Below are 25,615 nucleotides of genomic sequence, written 5' to 3' on the forward strand. Positions count from 1 at the left end.
TTTAAATGGAGGGCAAAAACAACAACTCAGGATCTGAGAACATGTCCCTACACAGACCTGTGGGTCCCGGGATTTCTTCCCCCACCACCCTCACAGGCTTCCTCGGTATCGGAACAAGATGGAGGGTGGATGGAGGACATCTGGTGAAATGCTTTTTTAATCACTCTGTTATGCACTGGACTATATATGTGCACATGTCAATACCTAAATATAAATACAAACAGATTCATATATGGGCATATGAGGTTCAGCAAATAACAGAGTGATTTAAAAAAACTTGCACTGGATTTCTCTTTTTTTGTAATTGTTTATTCAAGCTTTGTTTAATATTATAAATATTAAATAAAGAGTTTCAAAAAGTTTTAATTGCTCTCCATTCCTGCTTTCTTGAAATCAGCTGTGTGTCCATTTCACAGCCCAATCACTTGATCAGCTGTTTGGGGCTTTTAAAATGCAGACATGTACTGGAGCAGTTTCCAAAAAAGAAAAAGAAGGAAATTATGTTTTTGCAAGTGCAGGGATATACAGTGATGTAAATATGCACATTTTCTGGCAGGAATTGGGATAAAAGGGAACCTTTCTACCCGATGTTTTTCATCTGTTGCACTGAAGCAGCATAGATTTACTGCTAGCGTCATGTAGCCACATGGGAAATCCCGTGTTTTTGGTGCTGTGTAGATGAGCCCTCTGAAGCATGATTAGAAACTTCATTTGGTCCAAAGAACTGCTGCCAGATTGTTAACTAGGACTGCCTACTGGGATCATACAGCTCTCTTATCGTAACAGTTCCACCAGCTGCCAGTTTGTTTCCTCTCAGGTTGGATCGACCCTGCCATATAATTCAGATTATCAAAACATATAAATCAAGGGTCCTTCTACACATGCATTATAACCCGGGTTAAAGGGGGGTGGCTGGCTAAAAAACATTTAGCCAACATGTGAGAGGAATCAGGAAAAATCAGGTTAAAGGCTGGAAAATAGGTTTTTAAAAACAGCCTTTTAAACCCAATTCCCCCTGAGAAATATGCACCTTTCCATGCCTGTGTAAACCCGCGGCATGGAAAACACATGTTTTCCTTCCCTCCCTCCTGCCCCCTATTTTCCTCTCAACTTACCAGAGAAAGCCTTCCATGCAGGCATGAAACCTTTGCCTCTCTTCCTCCAACAGAAGATCCAAGAGGGTGCCTTGGAGCAAAAATCCCCCCTACTGTACCCAAAGCCCTCCTCCTGCTTTTCCAGAGGAGAGGGGATGGGGGGAGGCTTCAGGCTTTGTTGGAGTCTTCTCTTGGTAAGTGCAGGGGAAATGGAGCACAGGAAAGGGAAGGTTGGCAATGCCAATGCCCACCCCAGCTGATCTCAGATTAGCAGGGGTGAGTATCTGGACACCACTGCTGCAAAACAGTGGAGTTTAGGCTGGCTGTGTGGTCTCTATCCCAAGAGGAAGTGGGATTTAAAATCCCACTTCCTCTTGGATTTTCTGCCTGTCTGGAAAGGGCCCAAATTATCTGCTTTGAACTGGATTATATGAATTTACACTGCCATATAATCCAATTCAAAGCAAATAATCTGGATTTTATATGGCAGTATAGATGGGCCTCAGTGGCTGCACTGGATGCTGCAACTATCTTCCCAGGGAGGCCAGAATGATCCTCTCTTAGTTGTTCTTCTGGTAGCAAGCTAGGACCTTTTTATTTTAAGTAGAAATGGGCTAGGGTGCTGCATTGTTTCAGTTGAATTGTTTTTAACAGCCTAAATTTTTTATTTCATGATTATATTTTAATTGAATTGTTTTAATAACTTAATTAGTTTAATTCTATTGTAGTATTTACATTTTGCATGTTGTTAACTGTATTGCTTTTCAAATTGTGAGCTGCTTGGGATCTTAATCCTGGGGGAAAGTAGGGGAATAACAACAACAACCCAAATTGCATGCACTCTCGCTGGAAAAATACAAAGGTTTATTTTCATTGACTTGCAAATGCTGAAAGATGGTTTGTTGACTTTCCTAATACCTCTTAATTCCAAAATATGAGCTCTTGGTGTAATGGCCTGTTGGTAGTATCAGTGTTTAGCTTTTTTGCATCACCATTTGACAAACAGCAGGTGACTCACCTTAGTGAGGAGAGAAAATTCCTTGCCCCACTTTGAGCCCTTTTTAGGTTTCACTTCAATTATTTAAAAATGGACACATTTCATTTTAATCCACTAATGTATGCTCATTCCAGTGAGTCAGTGGAAAGCACAGAGAGAGATCGAGAGTGAGAGAAAGAACGATTGAGAAATGTGTGTGTATTTGCTGGTGGCTGAAGCCAGCATATTCTTGCAGCTGGCAACAAATTGCATGGTAACTGCCTAAAAACTCTTCATGCTACTACAAGAAAAGATTATTCAAAATAGACAAGTTCTTCTCTATCTACATCTTCAACCATTGGACAAGAATAATAGTTTGAATAGATTAACACAACACCCCACCAGATCTTCGGCACAGAATTTTGAAGCTCCAGAAAACAGTTAAAAAAATTCCCCCAGGCAATATTTAATCTCCCTAGATTAGATTTCCTCAAACTGTACTCCTCCAGATGTTTTGGAAATCAGCTTGCGCAATTCCTAACAGCTGGTAAGGTGGCTGGGATTTCTGGGAGCGGAAGACCAAAATACCTGGAGGAGCACAGTTTGAGAAACACTGCCCTAGATGCTAAGATTCCAGCTCACTATGGGTTGGACCCAATGTTTCCCTTCAGGTTTTTGTACTATGAATTATTTCACTTTGCAAGGTGCATTACCCCAGAGGATTGGAAAGGCTGTTGTGGGGAGCAGAGAGCAAGCTTTTGTCAGAAGCTTACCACATCTGGATTTAACCTAGGGGTGTCAAACTCATTTTCACTGCGTGCCACATCAGCCTTATGGTTGCCTTCAAAGGCCGTTTGAATCAATGGACACAGAATCAGTGGATACAGAGGGCCAATTTTCTTTAGTTTTTTATCCAATTTGGGTCCCCAGATATTTTTGAATGACAATTCCCATCACTTTTGGTAATCTGCCATGTGGACTACAGATTATGGGAATTGCAATCCAACAGCACTTCTGGCTCTGAGGTTAAAGGTTAAAGGACATTTTAACATCAAACATCATATCCATTACCCTCGTATTTAAATGCAAACCCCACTATCCTGACTAAATACAACAAACTGCAGCTTTCCAGATGTTACTGTATCAAAATTCCCATCTGCTCTGATGAGGAATACAGGAGCTACAGTCCAGGATCTGGAGAGCTACATAAAGCGACATAGAAGACTGGATTCAGCATGGGAGCCTTGTGTTTGATACGTGTCATCTTACCCTATCATTTTTTCCTGTCAGTGTTGTTGTTGTTGAGAAGACTACTCTCCTGCATTCACTTAGGGCCCATCCAGACGGGGCCCATATGTGGAATTTCATGCGTTTTTTACTGGAGGCATCCAAATGTCTCTGGTAAAACTGAATTAATTCAAGACAGCGCAGCAAAACCCTGCTTTGACCTGAATTAATTTGATACTCCATTATACCCAAGTCTTCTTGAAAGATCTGGGTCTAATGGAGTATGGGCCTTGTGGGGACTGACCCCCAGGTAGACCTGGGACTACCGAGGGTCATTCTGCACAGCCCAATTTGCTTCTTCAGGACTCGTGGGCCTGGAGAAGCAAAGAGGGAACCCATCTCCTCCTCAAATCCCCCCTCCTAAAACCTTGAAAATGACATAAAAACTTACCAGGCTACCATTATGACTCTCTGGAGCTACCAATATTGTGCTGGAAGGCTGGGGGCTACATAGCTCCTGCCCCCATTTCCTGGCACAACACTGATATATGCCAGGAAGCCCCAAAGACGCATAATGGCAGGCCAGTAAGTTTTTATGTTATTTCAAAGGTTTTTGGGGGGACAACACACAGGAAAGCCCACTTCTTTTGGATGCCCGTGTGAATAGCAACATGAGAGAAAAAAATGGGTTACTTTAACTCGTTTTCTCCCATGATAAATTGTTGTCTGGAAGAAGCCTCAGATATTAAAGGAAGAAAGTGTGCAGAATACCCCCCCCCCCCGCCGAATATGCCATTACACTTGATGATTAGTCATCAATGCAGAAAAGTTATGAACCACCTGATTTACACCATAATGTGGCACATTAATTAATTATCCTCTGGTGACTTGAAATAATGGTCAACATCTGACAACCCTTCTCCTGTCCCCATGCTCAGTGATGCCTGGAAACTGGCCACGGTGGGTTTCCAAGCTCTATGAGGAAAAAAAATTGAGAAGATGGATTTTTAGATTTTACCCAGTTTTCTTAAACATCCATGCCTCACCACTGCTGCCATTTTCCCTCTCAGGTATCCAAAAAGGCAAAAACCAGTGCCATGGTGAACAGAAGAGAGAAGGTTGGCGCTTCTTTTAGACTCTCCCAAGATGGAATAATCTCTTGCCTTTCACCCATTCTGTTCAGAGAAGGAGAATATTCCTTTTTTGATAAGATTTAAAGCAGAGAACTTACATTAATCCATCATCATAGATTTTGGGTGAGTTTTAAAACTAGAATTTCTAGACGGATACATGAGTATATACAGTATGTTCTTTAGCTGAAAACCCAGCCTTTCCAGAGTGTTTGTAGGTCCTCAGTCCTTTGCCCTGAAAGCTTTCCAACATAGACAAAGGGCTCTTTCATAGTGAGTTCCAGAGACTACCAAGGAATTTTTTTTCTTGGAACTTAAAAACCATCCTAGACAAACAAAAAAAAAATGCTCCTTCCCAAGCCAGTAAGAATCAATCCCATAATAAAGAAACTCAATTTTTAAGGCATCCCCTACCTGGTCCCATGGACAGATGATTCCTCCAAACCACATGAAGAGATATCCCATTGCAACCAGGCACGCCCAAACTACGACAGAGAAAACACGAAGAAGCTTCTTGAACACCGGCTCTATGCAGGCAAGAATAAATATGGCAAAGAAAATTGCCAGGGCTGTTGGAACAGTTATCAAGAATGCCACATGGTCTTCAGTTTCCTGCAAGCAAGAAGAAAGGAACATTTACAATTGGCTACATTGCAACCAGCGTTTGCCATCATTATGGCAAACCATGAAATACTTCATTAACTAAATATTTTCAGTTCAATTACTAACTTGGGTAGAAGTACAGACAACCTGGAATTGCATTTCAAGAGTCAGATATTGTCTGTTTAAATTGGAGGCTAGGTGTCATAAGAGAGATTGATTTTTAATCAACGTGAGTTAAAATTCTCCAAGAAAAGAAATACACTTCAAACACATACACACATCTTGCCAAAAAAAAAAAAAAAACCCTGGATGCAGTGTGCATCCTAATGGGTGCTAAAACAATTTACAATGTATTTTTTAGAATTGCACTAAGTCTCTATTATATAGAAGAACATTCTCCAACCTTTGGTCAAGAGCCCATTAGCCTTTGGAACTATAGAGCAGATGCTGTGGAATGAATTAGTTTATGCTTTTCTCTCTGTACACATTCAGTGCACGGACAGAAATGTTGCAATCCTAAATACATACCAATTTTAGTATAGAACATAAGTATAATTGTAATACAATCAAATGATCTATATGAAGGCTAAAACTGAGATTCAAAGAATAATGAAACCCCATAAAGCACAGCAAACAGCTTGTGAAACTACGGTAATATAAATTTCAAAAGCAGTTAATTATAGATCAGTATGGCAAATGGCCAAAATTTCCACAGAGCAATAACAAAGGCTTCTGACATGAGCCCAAGAAAGTCTTTTGATCTCACCTGAAATATTTATTTAGAGCAGTGCTTCTTAGGCTATCTGATGTGCAGGACCCTCAATGTGTTTTTCCTACTGTGCCAGGGACCAGAGATGAATTTTTGCCCACTGACTGCAAAGGGCCTGTCCAGACAGCCCCTTTATTGCAGAAATTTCCACAATAAAAAGGGGGCTGTCCAGACGACATTCGGGGCTTTCCCGCATTAATTCGGAAAACCCTGATTTTTGACAAATTAATTTGTTAGTTGATTTATTCAATACCTTCTTAGAAGGCACGGGATAAATCCAGAGCTGTCTAGAACTGCCCAAAGTTTCTACCTTTCTGGGAAACTAGCCATGGACTGGTAACTAATGCTTCAGGGAACAGCAACAGCACACAACCCACTAGTTTGACTAGCACTGATTTAAATAATTCCTATCCAACCTTTCAATTCACCAAATCCACAATGCTGTTTTAACCTGCTGTACCCTACCTTGAGCTGCAAGGAGAGGCGGATATTAGAATTATCATCATCATCATCATCATCATCATCACCATCATCATCATCAAATAAAGCACAACAACAGTCAGAACATTCACATACAGTGCTAAATTACAGTTTAGCATACAATGCATGAATAATGTGGATGTGGAACAAAACAAAAACATTTCATTTCCGCAGTTGCTACTCATGGCTGACAGAACTGATGACCAACAGGTCAGCAGTTCAAATCTGGGGAGAGTGGGTTGAGCTCCCTCTGTGAACTCTAGCTTCCTATGCGGGGACATGAGAGAAGCCTTCCACAAGGATAATAAAACATCTGGGCATCCCCTGGGCAACGTCCTTGCAGACAGCCAATTTAGAAGTGACTTGCACTTTCTCAAGTCACTCCTGACATGGACAAAAAAGTTGCTACTCATGACTTGTTACACAGGAACCAGAAAGTGTGATAGAAAATAATTTATTAAACAAACCAGTAACATACTCTGGTTCATTTTCATGAACTAGAGTTTATTCTAATTCAGAAATACAGTTCCTGCTTTGCATTTAAAAACAAATCAGAAAAACTAAAACTGATTTGAATTTTGATTTTTTTTCATCCAGAATGTATGGGAGAGGAGGAGAGGAGGAAATATTGTACATTATAGAAACAATCTTCCGGTCTGTGTTTAATGCTTACAGATCTAGAATACTGAAAAAGTAATGTCAGAATAGTGGTTATATATGATATTTGGCCAAGTCTGCAATGTTTGACCTCAAGATGTGGTCAGGTTATGTATATCTGCGTGAGATTCCCCCAAAGTTAACATTCACCTAGAGTGCTATCTGTAATGCACCATGTCTGACAGAGTTTTCTCACATTCACTAAATTCAAACCCACTCCTGAATGCACAGCACCAATACTGCACTCACACTGGTATCTTTAAATCTAAGCTATTCCTTCCCACATGTTTCCTGCAGTGCTTCAACTAAAGATGTTTTTAAAGTATCAGCTAACATCTTGAAAAAGTCAGCTATTAAATCACCTGAACCCAGAGCATAAGTAAATCTAAGTGCTTCTGTTGAGTTAACCATCTCTCCCTGTGCATTAATAGAATCGAAAAACTCACTGACTTTAGCACTTGATTGTGGGGTACATAATCCATTTAAGAAATTATTAGTATGACAACTCTCTGGCTTTTGTGAAGAATATAGTGATTCATAATAATCAAATAGCTCTACAATTTCTTTGTTGCTAAGGGGCAATGAGTTAATTGTCTTTTTGAGGATAAAATCTTTCTCCCCTTTTTTGCTCATTTATGTGTATGTTATTTTCCTGGTAGCTCTTTGCTTTTATTTAGTGCACATTCTGCTTCTATATGGAACTTATCATTGGCAAATTGTTCTTCATCAGATGTAGCTTTTGCAACGCTTCTTAAAATCAGTTGTGCTTGCCTTTTATCTAAAGTATGAACTCTGCTCTCATTCTTGAATTGTGTTCAAACATGAAAATATGTTCTAAAATAAACCTCTATTGTAAACCTCTTTTAAAAACATAATCTTTTTTCCTGAGTTGTATTAATAACACACACACACACTATCTTAATGTTTTTGCATGCTATATATATATATATATATATATATATATACAACAACAGAAAGCTGCTAGCAAGTTGTGACTGGACTATTGAGAACCAGCGTTTACAAGAGCTGATGTTCATAATGCTTATGGGAGAGAGAGAGAGAAAAATCAATGAATCACTAAAACAGAAAGTGTATTTCCTTCTTTCTATATGTTAGATTATTATAAAAGATTTAATTCCTATTTGAAACATGTTTTGTATAGAGTTTCATGTTTTCCCATCAGCTTCTTCCAGTTGCTGTCACATGGTGATATGACATTTGAAGAAGTCAAAACCACAAGTTCACTCTTTAACTTTGGTAACAGGAGGTAACTCAACCCTGGCTGTTAACAGGCGTGAAAAGGGGAGTGAAAAAGGTCCAGCCAGTTTAGCACTAAAGCATTTAGTACTAGGTTGCTGTCAGTCAAAGACTGTATACCTGTTACTGCACAACTCTCCTATCTGCAGAACCAGTATACTCACTTTCACTTATCCTGGGATTCACTTATTTTAGGGTCTTATGTACAAGCTCTTTGCAATACCTCTATTGTTCGTCTCATTGAAAATAACAGGGTTAGCTATAATCTACAGTTTCATGTATCCACATGAAGGCTGAAGATATACCCTCCATTAATATGGAGGGGTGCAATGCATTTTGAAAGAGTTTTTAAATACACCATGAAAAAAAATCTATTATAATACAGGATTCTGTTGATCATAGTAACTATAGAAAAATCTTTCATATCTTTTTTGCAATCCAGTTATTTCAAATTGATTCAGTCTGATTTCAGTCCTGTATTGCGGATTCCCTTGGCCCTTTAACCAGTTTTCAATATCAATGGACAGAGTATTCTTCTAAATAGTCTCTCATTTCTAGGACTCATGAGATGTATGGACAGATTATGCAAACAAATATTTGATAAATGATAGAAGCACGTTTCCTCAGTATGAGAAAACCCCCAAGGAGGAGATGAGAAAAATTGCCATTCAAGACATGCCCCATGGAAAATTCTTACTTATTTTTTGCTCCGAAAACAAGTGTTTTATCCCTGAGAAACAGCATTCTGTGCAGAAAATAATTCTGAAATGAAAAATTATTTCTGTGCAAAGAAATGCTTCTAGCTCAAAAAAAGTGTGAATGATGTGCAAACTAGCTACAGCATTTTTGTGCAGAAACAGAATTTTCAGCAGAGAACAATAGTAATTCTGCATTTTTTTTCCAAGGGGAAGAAAATGGCCACTTGTTGCTTTCTCAGTAATGAAATTAGCGAAGAATTACACAGCCCAGGGAGAAATTGTTGCGGGGTTTCCTTTTTCCCCAAGAAGATATAGGTAGTGCTTGAAAACTAGCTTTATTTCCTGTAAAAATGTACTATATGATTCTCTGACTTATTTAAAAAAAATATAATCAGGTGATTAAATAAAACATTGGATTTGCAATTTATAAGTCAAAATAATAGAAACCCAGTTTTCAGAGCATATCAAAGACTTCCTCAGATCAGAACATTGCAATTTTGATAATGAAATTCTACTCAGAAACTAAGTTTCACAGAGTTCAACAGATCTTATTTCCTGGTATGGGGATATAATATTGCAACCAGAATTGTTCCTAATGAAATCATTACCTGATTTCTAAATCAAATATTCCTACACCCCTATATTTCTTGCAAAATTCTCCTTATGATCAACCCTGACATGATTCTACAGGAAATGCCAGTTAAGTATGGTTCATTAGAATCTGCTTTAACAGCAGCCTTATTCAATTGTAGTGACTCTCAAATGACTACAACTGCATGGAGGAAATATGGGAATCCACTACCTCCTCACAACCTTACTGTCTGATAGTGCTACTACTCATATGGCTTAAGTGGTAGTAATACTTTTAGATGTGATGTATACTCACATGATTTTGTATCCTAATTGTATGGGATACAAAACCACAAAGAATGTGTATGTGCACAAAACATAATATTCTCTCACTTAGACTTTCCCTTTTTTAACAGGCTGACAAGGGAAAGAGCATGCAAATAATCATGGTATGCCCCCTTTCTTAGCTCATGGGATATGGGCAAGTGTACCACATTTGTGAATTGAACTTTGTGGATTTGATTGTTTGCTGATTTGATGAACTTATTATCTCTAGGTATCTCTAAGTCCTTCAGGTGACTCACAGAATCTCAAGGCCCTTTCAGACAAGTCCCTAAATGCGGGACCTGTTGTCCCTTTACTGGGGACATCCAAATGACGCCTCTGGTAAAAGCGAAGTAATTCAAGACAAAGCAGGGAAACCTTATGTTGTCCCGAATTGCCTTGATACCCCATTAGACCTGGGCCTTCCTGAAAATCCCAGGTCTAATGCAGTATAGACCCACGGGACTGCTTCTGCAGTCCTGGAGTTAGTCCCCACAACCCACCTTGATTCTTCAGGCTTCCAAAAGCCCAAAGATCCAAGGAGGACACCACCCCCTCCCCAACCCCCTCCCCAAAAAGCCTTAAAATAAAATTAAAACCTACTGGGTCACCATTAGGCTTCTCCAGAGGCCTCCTGAAATGACGTGCCAGGAGGTTGGGGGGGGGGGGCAAATCGCTCCCCCGCCCCGCACCAGGAGTCCTCTGGAGAAGCCTACTGGTGGCCTGGTAAGTTTTATCTTAAGGCTTGGGAAGGAGGTTAGGATGGCCCCATTCCAGCACCCCTCATCCTCAAAGGTGTCCTGAAACCTCTAACTTCAGTATTCATTTTCTTAGTCATGTAGCTATTCTCATCAGTTTTGGCTTCCAGGGCTACAGACATATGCTTTATAAAACTCTAATTTCTGCTTTCTTTTTATCTTCCTCAAGTTCAAAGAAAAGGAAGGACACAACCACAATCTTGCACCAATGCTCTTTCTGCTTTCTAGATGCTTGCAGACAATGTATTGTCTCTTTAATGGCAATATAGTTGGTGAGTATGACAGGGCACAATAAACTGAAAACTCATTCAAAAGGTATAATTTATAGCACAAGCCTGCAATGTTTACTTAGAAAAAGTCCCACTAAGCTCTGAGGAATGTACGCACAGGATTGCAGCCTGACTCAGCTAAACTACATGCAATGAATGTTATGTGGCAAAAATAAGGGAGATTAATTATATGCCTCTGTGTTTTATTTTGTTCAGTTGTTTATGAATTGTATAGAAAGCTCGTGAGACCAGCTGAAGACACCTCAGTTTATTTTACAACCTCCTGAGTAAAGTTTATCTGAGTAGAAAAACTGTTCGGTTTTAGCTTTGCTTGCTGTGTTTGCATGTGAATTAAAAGTCATTTTTACACAAATTCATCAAGTGGACAGTGCAATGTTACTTCTTAATCTATCTACTAATCCCTAGATATGCAGTGTTTCAGTTCCTGGCCTGAAGCCAGCAAGTCCCTAACAAATATTCACTTGGCTATTTGTCCTATCAAGGGGATCTCCTGGTTATGAATACAGAAGGTGAGTGTGAATCATGAAGTCCTTAAGATATTGCCCAGTGGTAACTCTTGGGTGCACTAGTATGCAAAGCCAGTGGCAAGCAATGCTGGATGCCACTGTATCTGAAGGGATGCAAAACCTTTTCCTCTGATTAAGAACCCCTCTACACAAGCCACAAAATCTGGGGTTAGTCCAAAACACTGCTGCTCCAAACCAGGCCTGTATCCTGTCATGGTGTTTCCACCACTCCGCTTCCTGAACCACTTCAGCAGCAGGAGTAGAGCCTTCACTGTCAGTTGGTCCAAACCTCATTCAGCCCTGCTGGACATCTACCCTGACCATTGTTTTTTTTCATCACCACAGCAGTGGCCACAGAGCTCCAGAGAGCTCCTGGCAATCATTCGGTGCCTTTAGCAATATAAGCAAAGGCAGATGCTCAAATAAGAGAGGGGAGGGGGGAAGGAGGGGATGATCTCTCTGGAGCCTGTGGCCAACCCTTTCCCAACAAAAACCCCAAAGGTAAGTTCCATCCTGTTTTCCCCATGCCACAGACTGCAGGGGAAGCAGCACTGTGTGAATGGTGAGGCCAGTGCCAGACCAGCTGATCACACATGCAAAATACGGAGATGCTCTGGACCTTCAGGGAAGCTCTGCGGCATTTCCTGATGTTACTTGACGTGGGGCAAAACTGTATTGAGATGTCCCTGTGTGCCATGTAAATGCCATGGAATAATTTCTCACTCACTCTGAGGTATGTATGTGGTCATTGGGCATTTTAAAAGTACCAAAAGTTGTTGGCAGCAGAACTTTGTAAAAGAAAGAAAGAAGGGGTGGGTGGAGGGATGGATGAACAAACAAACTCTAATACCCTTTGCTACCCCATCTTAAAATTAATCCTCCTATCCCCAGCAAAAATTGATGTTATCCTACCTCAAAAGTAAACTCATGCTTCATATTTCAAATACTTGAAGACTTGCACACATGGAAATATAAGCTTCAGAAAGAACAGTTTTTGAAAAATATTTCAATATAGCTGAAAACAATGCTTCCATCAAATACAGGAAAAATGTAATTACTATAATGTAAGCAATAAATAGTACTTATTTCAATGGACTTCACAAAAGCGAAGCTAAACACACAGGGGATTTACTACAACGAAATGAAATAATTTCCATGGTTAAAACTGTCCATATACCCTTGTAGTAAGAATGCAAAAATGTATCCCATAAATAAACTGGGATCACTACTTCAGCGCTGAATGTGGATACATATATCCCACACTCACATCATAAAAAACCGGAATTTGCTTTGCACCAAGCCAGATCAATAATATGTCTATTCTGACTGCTAGTGGCTCTTCAGGGTCCCAGGTCTACCTGGAGATAGCTGAAGCTGAACATGAGAATTTTGCATTCAAATCATGTACTCTACTGAGCCTTTTCCCTCCCACACAAAGTCTATTCAACTTCCTTAAGATACAGTTCCAGCATAAAGCTGAAGTTACAGCTATGAACTTTTTTGTATCGTCTAACCTAAGACTTTAAGTAAAGTACATTTGTGGGTTTGACTTTTGGCAGATCTGACCATTTGTGCATTTGATTAATGAAGGTCCTCTTTATTAGTATTTTGAATCTCTGCCTGAATACAGTACAAGGTCCACGATGCTACTAAACACATACATATATGGAAGAACAAGGTAATGACCACTGGTGAAGTGAAAATCCCTTTCTAACCATTTTTGTTGTTATTACCATTTTTGTTGTTATTGTTGTTATTGTCATTTGGTTGCTTAGATCTCTTCTCACCCTAGGTTGCAGATGAAGAAAAGGAGGAACAGAACTATATGAAAAACCCACATTTTTATGGCCTCCCAAAATAGTGATTTGAAGGTATCCAACCACATCCATCTAAGTCCACTGCTTTGGAGTGTTAACACAATATTTTTCAGTCTATCTACAGTTAGGGTGGCCTGCTGTTCTGCTTTACCCTGCTGAAAGGGTTGTGTTGCCCAGCTCCAGTTTAAAAATTAAGACCTCAAAGAAGGGAAAGCAAGGGAGGCTTACAGAGTAAGCCCCTATTAAAAATGGCCACCATCACTGTGCTTCATGTCAGGCATCCTAAATGGCAAGCAAATTCCATTATTTGGGTTCTCTCACATTCCTGCTGGGTCAAAAAAGGAAATGAGGAAGGAGAAAGGCCTGCCTTTCTTTTTCTGGTTTGGGAAAATGGGGTGGAAGAACTGTTTCAGACCACACAAGTGATTTCTTACTGCCGTCATACTAGATCACTAATAGAGGCAGATTGCTTTCTTTGCTCTTCCCCACTCTTTTTTTTCAGCCCATATCCATGCTGCATAGATCTTATTGTGCTGGCATCATCATAACCTGTTTCCAGTATTGACCTGCTGGTGAACTTATATATGGTATATGGAATTATCTCATGCTTTCTCACAATAACCGTGTGGAGCCCATGATAAAAAAAAGTAATCCTTATATGGGTAGAATGTTGATCTTAACCTTTCTGTCAATCCAAGTGTAACACTATGTCTACAAACTGACACTGGCATTCTAAATTTATGATGAATTACATATGCACAATATATACGGTGCAGCAGCAGTCATGCTTTAAATGTACCTAGTGAGTCTCATCTTAGCTAAAATGTAATATATAGCTCAGGGGCTCAAGATGAACAACTATGACAGAAGATTTGGCCTGTTATACACCAGATTGCACAGTGAATGTTCTTTGCTCTTGGAGATTCTCCATCTACCCTTTCCATCTTTAGACATCAAGTAAAAACAGGATTTCCCCTGCAATGTTCCTCAGTATGTGGAGTACCCTGGGTGCTGTGCCAATGCATCGCTGCCTGTGCTCTCATACTTGTTTGTTGTTCTCATTTTGTTTTATTGAGATTCATGGTTTTATGAGCTGCCTTTGGGACTTCTACTATGGGAAAATAAAGAAGGACATGAATATTTTAAAATCATTCTACTGACTCATGTTTGGTTTATGGATCACAATAACTCATGACTCTACCTCAAGGCGCCATTGTCCCATCAACTGTCCCCTTCCAACAATTGTGTACGGGGCTCTTTGTTCCCTATTTGAAAAGTTTTTCATTTGTTCTGTACTTTTTTGTATGTCCTACCAAATGTGCAACAACTACTTCCTGTAATGCAAAATATTTAAGAAAAGTCTTAGGCTCTTAAATATTAAGCACATGATAAATGTTAGTTATATTGCTTTGTAGATAAGAAATTCCACCTAACAAATGCCTCCATTATCAACACTGACAGCTGTTTATGAGATATGTCAGCCTGGATCCAAACTCCCCTCTTCTCCACACTTCCGTTCTGTTCAGTCCTACAAATCATGCACAGTGGCCCAACACACAAAAACGCTGCCATACATCCCAAAAGACAAGTAGCACACTTATGCTTGCAAAGCACCCAATCCATCAAAGATTGGAGTTAGCAATGTCTTGTTTTCTTTTTAAATGCAACTGTGCAAACATTGTCCATTGTTAGTATCTGGAATCAGTCATATCAATCTAAACAGTAATGCAGAGTGTTATCCATTTAAGCAAATACAGTGGTCCTTCCAGATTCACATGAGTTTGAAGTGCAGGACCTCCAAGAAACTTAAAATACAAGTATTATAATACACACGCACCCAAAATGTGCATGCTACAGAGCTAGGTTTTAACTTCTTTCCAGTTTGAGTGTTTTGCATGATTGCAGGAATATACAGTCACGCAAAGGTGTGCTTTTTTCAGGCTGAATTGGGGTTTAAACACACCTTTAGAATACATGCTTTTTGCCTCTTAACTGGATCTCTTCTGCACTTTGGCTAAACATTGTTTAGCCACATCACCCCCCCCCCCTCCTTTTAACCTGGTTACTTCTGAGTTTTACAGCATGTTTAGTAGGGCCCTGAGTCAACCAGATTTTGCATTTCTTTCCATCCACCTCCCAGCCCCACTCTTATTTTTCCAATCATCCTCCTTCAATTTCCTGTCCTTCCAAAAGTATTAACCAGATTTTAAATTTCTCTTTTAAACACCTCCATCTTCCTTCCAAACTACCTCCCCTCAATCTCAATGTTAGATGGAGAGAGTTTAAAATATGATGGGTACTGTTGGATGGACAGAAGATTAAACGAGCAGAAGTGGGAGAAGAGTGACGAACAAGGAGGTAGAGCTACAAACTCATGAACAATCAAATCCATGAAAGAGAAGACTGTGAATGTGAAAGGCCACTGTACATTTCTATGGAATCCATAACTGAAATTCTCCAATCAACCCTTTTAGTCAAAAGCCAATTTTAGTTTTAAACAGTGGGGGTTTCTCCCCTTCAAAAGGAAATAGCATTGCTATAGCAAATTAAAGAAAAAACAGTGGGAAAGAATGAACCAAGGCTGAAACTGCTCAGAATGCTAAAATAAGCTTCCAGAATAAACAACAGAAAATTCCAATTCTTTGAAGTATTGAGATTGTTAGCCCAACCCCATTTACATGGGAATAAGATGCACTGAACTCAATCAGAACTCTATTATTTCTGAGTAGTCGTGTATCCCTTTTGTATATCTCAGTTTGAATAGGTGAAGGGGAAACATTCATCATTTAATTGTCTTGGGCTTTCACAATTGCCATTCTTTGGGTGCATTTTATAAATGTTTTTCAGATAGAAAACAGGACAACATGGGGCATAAAGCACTTTACTGTCTCTCTAGACCAGTAAAAAAAAAAATCAAAGTTAAGCTGCATGAAAGGCAAACTGTAAACCAGCATAATTTGTGACATTGCACAGTATAATTTCTGTTCATGGCACACATCACTTAAGACATCAGACTTATTTTTCAATTTTCTGGCTTTGTGATGCTTTGTACTGTACTTGATTTTAGCCAAAAGGCAGAGCAAACATGAGATAACCTTGTTTTTAAACTGCAACAGATGTTATTTAGTATACATACAGTATGATCACTGCATTGGTAGGGGATATGTTCCTGAAAATATAATAGAAACATGAAACTATGGACCCAGTTAAACCCAGTTAAAATAAAGGCACCATAGAGTTGCACTGAAAGATCTAGAAAACTCCTAGAGAGGTATTCCCACTAAGAATTTGCTAGGTCCTCCAACACACATATACACAAGTTCATTGCATAGTATGAGCAGTGTTGCAAGACACAATATCGTAGTTCAGTTAATGAAACCAATTGATAATACAGGGAGATTTTATTGCTGCATATTATTTAACAAACAACTTTTTGAAATCCTTCCCAGGCTGCCCTGCAACCAGTGCCCTGTTATTTGCAAAGTACAAATAGTACACTTTTCTGGGAATGCACCAAACTGGATTCATATTTTCCTGGATCACAGTTCTGGCCTGGGAAATGATCATCTCAGCAATGGAAAAACAAACAGAGAAATGCAACTTTTTTGGTTCTGGTCTAAAAGAATCTTGAATTTGTAGACACCAAAAGTTGCATTTGGAAATTAGTGATTCTTACTTCTTAGATATTTAGATTATACACCAGAAAAGTTATTTGCTTTTACTTCCGACTACAAGGAGCAGTGTGTTCAAACAATGTGTCAAGGAGGAAATAACAGACTTCATCCTGATTTTATGCATATATCCCAAGTACTTTCAAGCAGCTACCGAAATAAGAGTAATTTAAAATTCTTTGTTACCAAGTTCTTTTGAAGATTTGCTGGAGGAAATGAGGGGGAAGGTTTGCTTGCTTTAATGTAAAAAGAGCTATCAAAAAATGAAGCCTGGCCTCCTAATTGTATATTTTATTTCCTTGTTTCTTTTTTGAATCAGGAATAAAGAGTAACAGGTACTTAGTGTGGAATAAGAAACAGGACTATACAAAAGAAGGAAAATACAAAACTGCACTTTTAACTTTTAATGTTTGTCTCCAATTTTGCTTCAGGCAATGTTATGTTTAAATGCAAAGAAACTGTATATAAAAAAAGTTACATTCATACCAACTAACATTTTTTACTAACTTGGAAATCCTGTGCACTGTACATTTAGAGAAGTACATATTTAAAAAGCTCTTGGTTGATCCCATAAATTGGCAGCAAAGGTAAAAGTTTTCCCTTGACATTAAGTCTACTCGAGTCTGACTCTGGGGGGTGGTGTTCATCTCAATTTCTGAGCGAAGAGCCGGCATTGTCTGTAGACGCCTCCAAGGTCATGTGGCTGGAAGTGACTGCATGGAGCGCTGTTACCTTCCCACCAGAGTAGTACCTATTGATCTACTCAAATTTTGAACTGCAAGGTTGGCAGAAGCTGGGGCTAACAATGGGGGCTCACCCTGTTCCATATATTCAAACCACCGACCTTTCAGTCAGCAAGTTCCGCAGCTCAGCAGTTTAACCAGCTGCCCCGCCGTGACCCCTATAAATTGGCAAAACATTATTAAATATTAATTTCTCTATAAACAACTGTGTACTAACATGGTGGTTACTCCAAAAAGATATTATGTATTAAAGGTCCATTTTAAAATTCTCTCCCACAAACTCTTAGATGTTTTGCAAAAGTTGATGTTTATTATGGTCGCTATTTATAATCTGAATTACAATTTTAAAATCCCTCTAGTTTTGATGGTAGCTTCAAACCAATCCTGCTGTTCACCAAACAGTAGGTATCTGTTCCTTTTCTGTAAGGTGGCCACTTAATGAAACAATTAGGTAAACACCTTATTTGTTATGACTCTACCAAGGTGACATTTTTAAAGAAAAACAAATGAACCCATAAATCTCTTAATTTTATCTAGTTTAATTTCTTTGCTGAACCTTCCTACAGAAGGGGAGAAACAATATGTTATGGAAAATGCTAATCATTTCCTCCAAAACCAGGACATTAATTTATTTATTAAATACTTACAGAAAGAGAGAGAGATAGACATACAGAGTGAGACAAATAACACCTCTATTATGTGTGAATACTAAAAATGCTGAAAATGTGCACAAATGCTACAGAAGTGCAAGCTTCCTATTGCAAATCACTTTAAATATGAGATTATGAAAATTACCAGTTTTGCATAAGATCGTATCTTTTATCACTCCTATTAAGTCCTAAGGTTTAAAACCTAGTGTGTTGGCATAATCACACAATTTATAGATTATTAAATGTTTCTAATCTTCCTAGCTACCAAAGAATTATTGCAAATCCTTGTACATAGCAAAGGCAATGTGAGTACTATTTAATAAAGATTTGGGAGAGGTGGGTCCCTTAAATTGCCCATCAGCATAAATGTAATGGGGCTTCTTGGGGAAGGGTAACTCAGAGGTGTATTTGCCTGTTCCTTTCTCTGAAATATAACATATAGCACCTAGAATTTACTGGCAGTTTTGCATCCAATTACTAACCTAGGATAGCTCTGTTAAGCAGACAAGATAAGGATCTGGTGCCTTTAGGGCAGGGGTCTTCAAACTTTTGAAAGCTGAGGACCAGTTCATGGTCCCTCAGATTGTTGGTTGAGTGGGCTATAATTTGAAGAAGAAAAAAATGAACGAATTGCCATGCACACTGCACATATTTTATTTGTAGCGCAAAAAATGAAAGAACAATATAATAAAATGATGAACAATTTTAACCAATATAAACTTACCAGTGTGTCAGTGAGAAGCGTGGGCCTGATTTTGGTTGATGAGAGGGTTAATTAGGATTGTTGTTGTTGTGTGCCTTCAAGGAATTTCAAATTTAGGGCAACCCTATGTCTAAATTTAGGGGGGAGGGTTGGGAAAATGACCTTGGATGGGCTTCAGTTTGGGGACTCCTCCTTTGTTATTCATGTGACAAACTGTTTAACCACAAATAGTTTTAGGACAAGAGGGACTCTATTTTCAAAAGCAAAAGCAGAAATCTTTTAAGCAGCAAAATGTCCTGCAGCCTGAATTCTCTGGTTCAGTACCAAAGAGCAGAGGTACCCAAGGGCAACTGTTTATTCTGCCTGTAAAGCAAAATTGCCTCTATTTTCATGGCTACAACAACAAGTAGGCATTTTTTTCTTCCATTCCATGAACCAGTTTTGATTTTTACTACCAAGAAACAAAGCTTTCTCAATATACCACCACCCCACACATCCCCTGCGGCATGTCTGGAATGCCAAAGACAAACTAAACTAAAAAAAAATTCACAGCCTCTCTCTAAGCCTGCCCAGCTTTCGTCAAAGAATACAGTGGCTTATGTACCATTGAATTCAGAATTTCAGCCCTGGAATTTTTAAAACTATTCTAAGGTTTTAAGGTATAAACAAAATTGTGGTTGAGAAGATTATGGATTTTTAACACTGATTGCTTAAAATAATTTCAATATTTGCCATAGCAGCCTTGGGTTTTGTGGACAACCCAATTATTTTATATCCTCCAACATATACAGTATATTTAGAGGGAGGGAGCCTATCAATCTAATTTGAACTGAAAGTCTACTGCACTGGCTTACCTCTAGCTATTTCTCTGGCATCAGGTTTTTTTTTAAAATTTGTATCTGCTCTGAAGCTGACATAGTGCTGCACATCAGATAAGCATTTATATGTCTTGAAGCATGTTAAAGCCTCCAGTACAGAAGTTCTATCGGCTTGTGTCTTGTCTTGACCTAGGTGACCTAGTTTAGTAGAGTCCTGCTTGATAAAAATAATTGCATGCTTAATCATTTATTCTCGGCAAAACCTTTTTGCAAAAAAAGTGGGAGTGGATATGTATTATGTCACCTGAACCTTGATTTGTTTCTGCTGGCCAGATTCCAGTAGACCCCCATATTCGTTTTTGCACACTTCCCAAAAACATGCAGGTAGCCAGATAGCCATTTTTGGTCCACAGCCAAAAAATATGGCTAGATCCTGTCCATTGGAAGCAATGGAAACTTAGGAGGGTTTTTTTCCATTCTTGGGACCCTTTCCCTTTTTCCTTTCAAGGGAGCCTGGGTGCCAGCAATGGACTAAAGAAGCAGACATAGTTTGCATAAAACACCAAATAGGGGAGAAGGAGCTGTGATCTGCTGCCACGTGGTCCCTTTATGGACAGGAAACTTAAGTTCCACAAAATATGCTGGGCCCTCGTTGTTTCGGCCATCCGACCAAGCCAAAGAAGCTAGATTGGCTGAAGGAAAATGGCTAAAACAGATTCATGCACAAACCTTACATTAAGGAAGATTTTATGACCTCCAATACAGGATGTTCAAAAAAGGGAATACAGCACAATCCCTAGATCCCAGGAAGCAGTATCCATTATTTCATTTATCTATGTCTGACAAACGATGTCTCCATTTATATATTACTTATCATCACAAATCACAATTGGTAGATATCTCAGAATATCACAAAAGGTCCCACTACATTAGTGGGGAGACCTCTATCTTGTCCACTATTCTGTTCACACATGGAAAGCTTGCAAGCAGGAACACTATCACATAATTTCTAAAGCTATGGTTTTCCACTGAGTCAGTTTAAGCAAACAATAGTCCCTAATCATTAAGTGCTCAACAATCTACTATAAACATAAAAGGTACGTGCATTGAGCAAATGATCCTTAACAAATTTCCTTCTAGAATTCAAGATTGTGTATTCCTACATGGCAGAATGGGATTGCACTGGATGGCCCTTTGGTCTCTTCCAAATCTATTATTCTATTATTTTTAAGACTTAAAAGAAACATATGTTTAATAGCATTATTTTTTTGAAATAATGCCAAAAATCACAAAATATTAATTTTTAAGTTCCAAAAAATATGCAGGCCTAAAGCTATTGGTTCACGAATACAGCTCATGTTTTGTACAAAGATATTAAAGACTAAAGGTTTGTAGAAATCCCTTGACTGACACCCTGAAGAGCTGTGGGCAGCCACTATAAAGGATGAGAAGACACGGTACAGTCAAAGGCTGCATTTATTCTCTGCATGTAGGGGTTCAAAGCATCCCAACCTATCCAATGAAAATGATCCACGTGCCATTGAGAAAGGTGCTACTTTGTTTACTCTTGAGTAAGCATCTCTATAACTGAGTGGTATTTTCTCTGATTAGTGAAAACTATGTAAAATAGGCAAGAATTATATTAGGCCCTGTCTTAGGCTGCACCAGTGCTTAATCATTATAGCAATGCAGCTCCCAAGACCACCCAGAAAGTGGAATTTGGTTCCTGGGCCAGGAACATTTCCCCATCTCTGCCACAGAAAATACAGAGCTAAGATGGATCAGTGGTCTCAGGACAAGGAAACATCCTAATTCCATGCACATCTATCTGGGATCCTTCCCACAAAACACTGTGAAAGTTACTCTGAATAAACACGCACAAAACTAGGCTAAGTGAGTCATCCTTGAGTTGTAACCTGGAAAAGTACAGAACGCTTTTGAATTCTCTCAGAATCAATAGCTGAAGTAGTCACAGTTTCTCCCTCATAGCCCTCAAATCCTTTCATCCATTTTTCTACAGTGTAAGAAAGATTCCAGATGTGCTATGCATCAAGTGGATGAAGAGAGATAAAAATCCTTGGTCACTTTACATCTCAGTTTAAAGATAATAGAACCATTGTTTATCCGAATGCCCTATAACTGTAGCTTTTGCACTCTGAGTGTGGAAACCCCAGCCTGAAGAAAAAGTCTACAGTTTTAGATGTATTTATTGATTGCATCTGATTGCAAATCTTATATTCTTGAACTACAGGCATGAGGTACAATCCTGAGCCTACCTATAGGGGCAGGGCTAAACTGGACTAGGAAAGATAAGACGTCTGGGCCACCAGCCAACCATGGTTGCTAGGTGCTGCCTAGCTTTCTCCCAAACCCTGCATCACATATATGCCTGTACTATCTGTTCAGAGCATTCCTGGTTAGATCTTCAGGAGGGTCCCAGAGGCTGTCAGGTGAGGGAACTGCCCAGTAACCTGCTCCTGCAAGTTACAGGAAGTACCAAGCACAACAGTGGCTGCATTCCACCTTGAAAGTACCAAAACTATGGAGCAAAAAACACAAATATTTGAAACACAGTTTAAAGACCAGCATCACCTCCAATATATGAGAGCATCTTCACCCACAGGAAATGTTCTCCCCATTCAGCATGACTTCCTTGATTCACCTCAACCTCCATCCAGTGGGAAGGTGAGAATGCAGAGGAAAACCAACCCAATCTGTACATTCTCCACCATTTTTACACTCCAGGATGCCCATGGTCTAAGAGAGGCTCTGTAAAACAAGGGGGAGCTGCTTGCCTCTCGGCCCTGAGGCACTCAACAGTCTATCTATGCTGACGGAAAAGACTCCCACTGATGTCAGTGTCAGAAGAGTGGGAGCGAAATAGCAGACAATCCAACAAGCACCAGCAACTTCCCTTCTGAAAGTGAGAGGCATGTGGAGCAGATGGTCTGAGCAATAAATGGGTTTCTAATTATGTTAAACAAATTGTGAATTTATAAAAACAAAGTGGGACCTGCAGCAAAGCATTACAGTGTAGTGTTCCCACTTACTCTTTCAGACAGCTGTGCCCTCCTTTATAACAGTCTATTTGATTCCTTTCCCACCCAAAGTTTCAAGCTTTATCCCTGTTGATAAAATCTAATCTTTGCTGGGATATTTGGAAAACTCTGCACTGAATCTCCACTTTGGGGGTTTCTCTTGCAAAAGACCGTAAATTCTAGGGTTCCCCTAAACGTCTTGACGCAAGTGGTGCTTGGTTGGCTACATAAGCAAGAGCTTTCCTTCTGAATATCGAAAAGACAGCTCCTTGCTTTGTATGAAAACATTCTAAACGTGTCAGATGCCTAAAGTACTTTGGTAGCTGTGAAACTTTGTTCCTTGAATAACAAATGCCAATAAGGTTAATCTGTCCGCAGGAAGGAAACCAAGCAAATGAATTAGAGGAATTAAATTTCGACTGCAAGCTTAAGCACACTTACTTGGCCCTGAACTCCACGTAAATCTATGCCACTTATTTCCATGGAACCTTGTTGATGGCTATTATAATATCAATGTGTTTTGTTCATTCCACTAATAGAATATTTAACTAAAAAGAACCAAGAGGAGTGTGAAGATGACCGAAAGCAATCCTTGGGGATGAAGCCTGTTAATTGCCTTTCCCGGTTGCTATGTATAGAAGCAACCCAAGAGATTGCATAAAGTAATTTAGTACTTGGAGATCAAAAGGCAATCAGAGTTTATATCTGGCTTTAAAAAGAGCCAGAAAGCAAAAAGGGTCCTTGCCTCACCAAAGGGACCACACACTGGAACACAGCAGCAGCTGAGCTACAAATTACCTGCATCCACAACGCAGAAACGAGAGATGAAATGATCTCTCAGCCTCAAAATGAAAAGAAGAAAAGGCAGCACAGGCTCTGGAGGATAGAAGAGCAGGGGTGAATGCAGAGCAGGATAGGCTAGATAGCAATATGGGAGATTTCACAAGAGAGAAGAGATATTAAAACCAGAGCAGCTTGTGTTAAAGTAAGAATCCATTAAAATAAAAAACTTTCCTAGGAGGAATAAACCCCAAATGACATGAAACTTGATTCTGAGTAATATGCAATGGATAACAGGACCCAGCTGAATAACAATGGGCTCAAACAGAGAAACGAAATATGACCATAGCATTTCTATAACTGGAGAGCAAAAAGGGCATCAGTACTGAGCTCGCACCATATCATTCTTATTATTGCTAATATAACAATACTAGTGCAAAAATTGAATTTTCCTCTGTCCCCCTGAATCACGGTATTCTGCCACACTTAAAATGAACATTTCTGTGAGCACCAAAATGGAACTCTCATTTTTTCAATAGTTTGGACAATGCTTGCATTGTAGCACAAAAGCACAAATGTCATGAACTAATAATACAGACCCAAATTAAAATCCAAACCACTTGTGAATAGAGCGGGATGCTAATTTCACATGCGGAAGAGAAAAAAAAGCACTGGACAGGTGCTCAAGGGTTATCTTTCTATTTTAAGAAGTTTGGGAGGAGCAGAGCCAATGTCTCAGAATCCAATATTGGCTCTTGGGGTTCAGCAACAACAACAACAACAACAGTAATAATAATTATACTTTTTTTGTGTTGTCAAAGGCTTTCATGGCTGGAATCACTGGGTTGCTGTAAGTTTTCTGGACTGTATGGCCATATTCCAGAAGCATTCTCTTCTGACATTCCGCTCACATCTATGGCAGGCATCCTCAGAGGTTGTAAGGTCTGTTGGAAACTAGGAAAATTGGGTTTATATATCTGTGGAATGTCCAGGGTAGGAGAAAGAGCTCTTGTCTGTTTGAGGCAAGGACAATTAGCCAGCTCAATTAGCCTTGCAGCTTCAAAGCCTGGCTGCTTCCTGTCTGGGGGGTCCTTTGTTGGGAGGTGTTAGCTGGTCCTGATTGTTTCCTGTCTGGAATTCCCCTGTTTTCTGAGTGTTGTTCTTTATTTATTGTCCTGGTTTTTTAGTTTTTTTATACTGGTAGGAAGTTGCAAAGCTATTCAATGCTGTTCAAGGTGGCCAACTGCAATTGCCTCAAACAGACAAGAGTTCTTTCTCCCACCCTGGACATTCCACAGATATATAAACCCCACTTGCCTAATTTCCAACAGACCTCACAACCTCTGAGAATGCTGCCATAGATGTGGGCGAAACATCAGGAGAGAATGCTTCTGGAACATGACCATGCAACCCGGAAAACTCACAGCAACCCATAATAATACATTTTTGTTACTCACGTCTCTTCATGGCTTCTTGTGGGGCACAACATGGTTGAAAACACAGAGATACAATATAATAGTATTAAAAGGCATACAAGCAATCTCTGAGTTACAGAATCCAATTTACAAACAACTCATAGTTAAGAACGAGGTGAGTCAACAGTAAGTGAGAGAAATCTACCTCTAGGAAGGGAAATTCACTCCTGAAAGAGTTATCAGGGGGAAAGATGTGACCACTGAAGCTTTATCACCAATCCTCATTTCCACAAGTCAAGTTTGTCAAAATCTAATAATCACCAGGACAGAAAGTGAGGTGAAATCTTCTGAACAGGGGCACAGACAGCAAAACTCCCTTCTGTATGCCATCCAAAGTATGTATATGTATATATGTGTGTGTGTAGCATTTTAAGTGTAACACCAGCCATATGTGTGTTTTTTAAAATATGTTTTTATTAAGTACATAATAGCATAATCTATGAATAGGTGATAAAAAAACAATTGCATGCACACATTGTAAATAAAGGAGTATTTTTATATTATCTAGTCATCTCTTTTACAAGTGGGAATGCCCAAAGACAATAATAGTAAAGAAAATGGAGAAGCTATTTAAAATACCA

At 39.3% G+C, this 25,615-nt stretch overlaps 1 protein-coding gene across 1 annotated transcript in view; it reads right to left on the reverse strand.

The window, feature by feature from the left end:
- Window positions 1-25,615, reverse strand: part of ADCY2 (adenylate cyclase 2) — a 132,840-nt gene that overhangs the window by 103,165 nt on the left and 4,060 nt on the right. The window contains exon 2 of the mRNA XM_060774059.2: window positions 4,842-5,039. Within this exon, the coding sequence (XP_060630042.2) occupies window positions 4,842-5,039 (198 nt within the window). The remainder of the gene's footprint in view (window positions 1-4,841; window positions 5,040-25,615) is intronic.

Source organism: Anolis sagrei, chromosome 4 (genome assembly GCF_037176765.1).
Source record: "Anolis sagrei isolate rAnoSag1 chromosome 4, rAnoSag1.mat, whole genome shotgun sequence".
NCBI lineage: Eukaryota > Metazoa > Chordata > Lepidosauria > Squamata > Dactyloidae > Anolis > Anolis sagrei.